The 5,887-nt window shown below is 47.7% G+C and overlaps 1 protein-coding gene across 1 annotated transcript; it reads left to right on the forward strand.

The window, feature by feature from the left end:
* The first annotated feature begins 3,426 nt into the window (after positions 1–3,426).
* Positions 3,427–5,887, forward strand: LOC144741412 (carbohydrate sulfotransferase 12-like). The gene is given in 7 exon segments (XM_078623957.1): positions 3,427–3,792; positions 4,373–4,525; positions 4,597–4,671; positions 4,673–4,797; positions 5,341–5,437; positions 5,440–5,784; positions 5,786–5,887. Coding segments are annotated over 7 exon segments (1,263 nt in total).

The raw sequence follows: 5,887 nt of genomic DNA on the forward strand, positions 1-5,887 counted from the left end.
CATTGGCACTGACAACCTTCTGTCCAGTCAGGAATGTGGATAATCACCTATCTGTGTGGTATTTTCCATAAATATCAACCTGCCCATCATCCATTCCCTTCAGACTTTGTTTGCCGTTATTTTGGAACAATCTCACCCAGTCCTGAAAGTCCCATATAGAGAGTTCTTTAGGTTTTATTCACACGAGATTCTTGTTTCCACAAGAAAATAACACAAATTGTTCACGATTTTATTTACTAAAACTTAATATAGAACACATACAATTTGAGGGATTATGCCGATTATATATAATAATACATAATATATAACTTGCAGATATATAATTTGCAGAAATTATGCAACTAAACTAAAAATAACTACAATTATTCAGAAATCCTAAATCCTGAATATAAGAAACTAATTCAGTTACTGGTACACATTTGTTTTTTATTGTGTAATTAAATTACATAATGCCTCCACATGTGACTAGTTCCTCCCCAACACTTAGTATTTGTTACACACAGGTAGACTTTCGATGATGCAGATGCTGTGAACCAGTAATTTGATTAATTAGATTAGACTGCATTGGAATTTCATACATTTGTACCTGTGCAAAAATGGAGCATTATTCCAAATGGGTACACACATATCTACATGGTGTATGTGTGGTGTAATGTGATAAACATAGACAGATGTAAATGTAGTGGACCTGGGGTGAAGTAAAAGGTCACACACATCCACGTTCACAGATTCTGTTTGTGTTCAGCGGATGTTTTCGCAGGTTATTTTCAGCACTCGGTTCATTTGGGAGGAAACAAAGGGGATGGTGGTGGTGGGAGGGGATGTCTCCATAAATCATCCCACAGACATGTACTGTGTGAGCTGACCTAGAAAGTGAATTTTTTCCCCCTCATGAGCTCACCCTGCAGAAACCTCAAACTCTCGCGATGCTCCGCGCGTTCACGCTCCATCTCCAAGTGGGAAAAAAACGACTCATCACACAGACTGGCAGCTGAGGCGGCGCTGGCGGCAGCGAGAGGTGAGAATGGGGTTTTCTGTCGTATTCTATGACATTTCCGACACACGGTGAAAGAACAATAGTCGCGTAGCCGGCAGCCGTTCTCCCTCCGCGGCCGAGAACTACTTTGCCACCGGCCGTGAAGCGCATTGTCACAGTGTCTTCAGAAAAACCCTCCAACATTTGTTCGGCAGCGCGCTGGATCCTCTCCTGCCATCCTGCGTTATTTCCAGCGTCACTTCGGGCTCCACAGAGCTCCAGGGAGCCGAGCCGGTGCGAGGAACAGCCCGTTCCCGCCGAGCTGCCCTCCGGTCAAAGGCCACATTGTGTTCGGGTGGCGGCCGCCGGAGGCTGCTGCGGACAGGAAGGGGACATTTCTCCGCCGATGGCCGCCGAGCTCAGCTGCTCCCCGGGCTTCATCACAGGTAGTTCCTCCGCTGACACCGGCTTCTCCGATCCAACAGAAAGCGGCAGCCAAGCCAGGAACGTCTTACACGCTGGAATGAGCTAACGAAGACAGAGTTCTTCAGAAAGATGTTAGCACACTGGCAACATTCAGGGAGACACAGAGAGGCAGTGTTCGAAGTTTCTCTTCTCGTCGTGGGTTGAAACCCACATTTGCATTTTGAGTTACTTCTCCTCCATGTACAATGAATGAGATGATTGATGATGCTGGCTGAGTCTTGTCCCATTCCCCCTCAATAGCTGTGCAGAGTTCCCACCGATTTGCAGGGACGCCCACAAGCTGACCCCAACTCCAGAACTAAGATTGGAGGCTGAACTCAACCTGGTCCCGTTGCACCTGGTCGGTGCTTCAAGTTCCAGAGGATTCTACCTGTTCAATTGCAGATTGTAGTCGCAGACTGTTTGCTAAAGTTCTGACCAATCGGTTGATTGGAAACTCACTCGGGGGCGTGCCTCTGTGTGTGTGTGTTTGTATGTGTGTGTGACGTAGTCAGCTACAAACATGCCAATAAACGTGCATGTTTTTGAACAGAGGACAAGAACAACACACTGATAAATCAGTTTGAAGCGCAAACGTGTCCTCACAACATTAGCTTCAAATGCTATGCTAACAAGATCACGGAGAATGCCAGAATGCCAGAGTGCCTGTTTGGGAAATTCGCTGATAAGAAGAGTTGAGTGGCTGTTCTGCTTTACTGCGCGTCGCAACGCACCTGTTGCTGTGGAAACAGCTGTAGTGTGTGTGTGTGTGTGTTTGCCATTGTACATGTTTGTCATATGGTGTCTATGACGTCCATGCGACATGTAATTGATGAAGATGTTTGTTTGCGGTGGCTCTCAGGGCCACTGTACATGAATAAGACGTCATTATATCGACAGAAGTATCTTATGTTTTCGTTCAGTCTGTAATAATTAGCCTTTAATCACGTTAGCTGTGCTGCATGACATCTAAAAGACATCTACAAAGGCAAAAGGGATATTTACTTTAGTAAATGTGCTTTTTGTTTTCTACTGAACCTCCGCCAGTCGACCTTAAACATTGCTGCCTCTGATTCGTCTGATATGATGCACATAACAGGCGGCGCAGCAGTTAATATGCTGGGTGGAGGAGGAGTAGAGACCGCAGGCTCTGGAGAGGGAGCGATGATTTTCCATGTCAATGGACGCCTCTTAGCTTCAGGAAAGAGGAAATAATAAGAGGACTGTTGCATGAGAACTCCAAATTTAGAAGTTTGACAGAGTGGAAAAGTGAAGCCCTGTGACTGAAGAGTCAGAAAGTGTGACTGAACAGATAAAACCACCAGGTCGACCAGCTGGAACTCAGTGGTCTTACACCAGCTCGTGTTCAAATGTACTCATGCACTATCCTGAGTTAGAATCCATATGGATCGTATGATTCGTATCGTATGAGCACGGCAGGATGCAGAGCCCTGTGGCATGCAGGAATTTGACAGACACGTGTGAGCTCGCTCCTCTGAGCTCTTTAAAAAAAAAAAAAACAGGTCTTTTTCCAGAGCAGAAATACCTCAATGAACCTTCAAAGTTTCTAAATTTGTCTGTGTGCTTTCGTCTCTTTGGTCCGTTGATGAGTTGATATGGAAGATTTCAAGGACGCTCTTTTTCTCGATGTCTCCAGGTTGCTGCTGCACAGATGAGGCACAGTTGATCCGTGGTTGCGCTCCCTGCAGCATCACGATGAGCCCACCTCAGCCTCTGTTATAGCTGCTACCTGTTTATTGCCATGGTCGGAGGGTAACGCCTGGACTTTTGTTGCCATGGTAACCCTGTGCCAAGAACCTTGTAACTACAATCTCCTGCCTTGGTGACATTATAAAAAGACTCATGTAACTATTTGCATCCGCTACCATGGCGATACTGTAAAGTCCCCGAGGAAAGTCATTGACTGTTGCCATGGTGATCCTGTAGCAAGCCACATCTGGTATCTGGCCCAGCAGTCAGTCACTATGGGAACGCCCAGGATGTTTCGGATTTTTGTGGTCCTTGGCTCCGTCTTCATGATTCTTCTGATTATCATCTACTGGGATGACGTCGGAGCCTCCCACCTGTATTTCCACACTCCTGTGTCCCCGGGCCCCAAAATCCCCCATCCAGCTCCCCAGCAGCGGTCGCCGACCCCTCAAACTCCATCCTTCCTGTCTGACATTGATGCCTTCGTTAACCAGTTCTTAGAGCCCGGAACCGGTGAACCTACCGACCCTGTCCCCGTGGAAACGAGCAACCAATCAGACAAGGCAGAAGAACGATATGTCCCCCGGCAGGAGTGGAAGATTCACCTGACTCCAGTGCCAGCGGAGCTCCGGGAGAGACAGGTGACTTCACAACACATGGTCGAGCCGAACAAACTGGTGTTGTGGTGATCTTATGTCTGAATATTGCTTTTAAGAACATTTTGCACAAGAGGTGTCTCTCATCCTGGTCTCAAAAACTACATGGGTTTATTTCCGGTAGTTCTGTGTCTTTTCTTTCGTCTTTGTAATTTCAGTGTGTTTCCAACCGTAAAGCAAAAAAAAAAAGTGGTTAAAACCCATCCAGCCCACAACACAAGAATATAGCGTGGAAAACTGACCAAAAGGAACAGCCTGGAAAATATAGTTAAAACTACATCAATAAATAAGTGGTAAAATGATATGTAAACATGTCAAAGTTACATGTCAAAATAACATGTCAAGGGGAGGTAATGAGTGAAACTCCTCTGGAGTTTTCTGTGCATTTTCTGTCCATGTGGAAGGTTGGCTACGTGTGTGTGCGTGTGTGCGTGTGCGTCTGCTCTTTGACTTTTTGCCCGTTTCTTCCTTCTGTTTCCTTCATTGTGTCTGTTGGTTTGTCTTGTATCCTATCGAAGTCTCATTAAAAATGTGTTTTTGTTTCTTTTATCACATGAACAACCAGGAGCGCCGACGTAGGTTACTACAGGAAATGTGTACAAATGACAGCATAGCATTTCCTGGCAAAAACCGTTCGTTTGACGACATCCCCAACAAGGAGCTGGACCACCTCATCGTGGACGACAGACATGGAATCATCTACTGCTATGTTCCTAAGGTACTGAAAACCATCTGAGGTCCACTGGGAGCTGTGTCTCCGGAATCACGTGGTACTTCCCGCCCCTTCAGGTAGCGTGCAGTAACTGGAAGCGCATCATGATCGTCCTCAGTGAGAGCCTGCTGCGTGACGGCGTCCCCCAGAGGGGACCCTCAGGCCGTCCCCAGAGACCTGGTCCACAACAGCAGCATGCACTTCACCTTCAACAAGTTCTGGAAACGCTACGGCAAGTTCGCCAGGCACCTGATGAAGGTCTGTGCACATCCTGCACCGTTTATTGGAACAATTCAGTTGTACTCGTACGGCATCATCCAACATCGCACATGTTTTTACAGTCACATAATACAACACCCTTGGAGAGGAGAAAGTGTGTGTTTTAACTCTGTGGGAGAGCAGCAGAAAGAGGTGTCCCCTCAGCAGCAGTAGATGGGGAAAGGAGATCAGCTTCTAGTCACTCTGACTACAACAGTCATTCTCATCAGAGTGTTCCCACCGGCAGCGCCACCAAACTTTTCCGAACCATCTGTGGCACGAGCATCGCAGCTGGCGGGTCAGCCTGCAGCTGAGCTCCGTCAGTTTCCTCCGAACAGATCGCTCAGACCAGACGTCACACACAATACGACCGGTGAATCCGGTCGATTTTTCAAAATAAAGAGCCGAATGCCAATAAAACACCACATGCAGACTCGGGCTCGTGCTGCTCGTCGTTCCACACACGCAGTTTGTCGTGGTTCTTGTGCTGCCTCGTGGTCTCGCTGTATGTTTTCATGTTATTTTTTAATGTTTTTATACTTTATTTTATTGTGAAGGTCAAGCTGGAAGAAGTACACCAAGTTCTTGTTCGTGCGGGACCCCTTTGTACGTCTCATCTCCGCCTACCGGAATAAATTTGAGCTGCGCAACGAGGACTTCTAAACCGCCGCTTTGCACAGGTGATGCTGCGGCGTTACGCCAACCAGCCGACGCCCCCGTCCTCCGTGGATGAGGCCTTTGCTGTGGGTGTCCATCCCTCCTTCTCCCACTTCATCCAGTACCTCCTGGACCCTCAGACGGAGAAGGAGATGCCCTTCAACGAGCACTGGCGGCAGGTGTACCGGCTTTGCCATCCTTGTCAGATTCAGTATGACTTTGTGGGCCACTTGGAGACGGCAGAGGAAGACGCCGAACACCTGCTGCGTCAGCTGCGAGTCGACAATGTGGTGGAGTTCCCGACCTCGCATAGGAACCTGACGGCGAGCAGCTGGGAAGCCGATTGGTTCAGCGCGGGTCCCCTTTGAGGCCCGGAGAAAACTCTACAAGCTGTACGAACCCGACTTCAGGCTGTTTGGCTACGACAAACCAGACTTGATCCTCAACGAGTGA

This window comes from Lampetra planeri, unplaced genomic scaffold (assembly GCF_965212315.1).
Source record: "Lampetra planeri unplaced genomic scaffold, kcLamPlan1.2.h2 scaffold_538, whole genome shotgun sequence".
Taxonomy (NCBI): domain Eukaryota; kingdom Metazoa; phylum Chordata; class Hyperoartia; order Petromyzontiformes; family Petromyzontidae; genus Lampetra; species Lampetra planeri.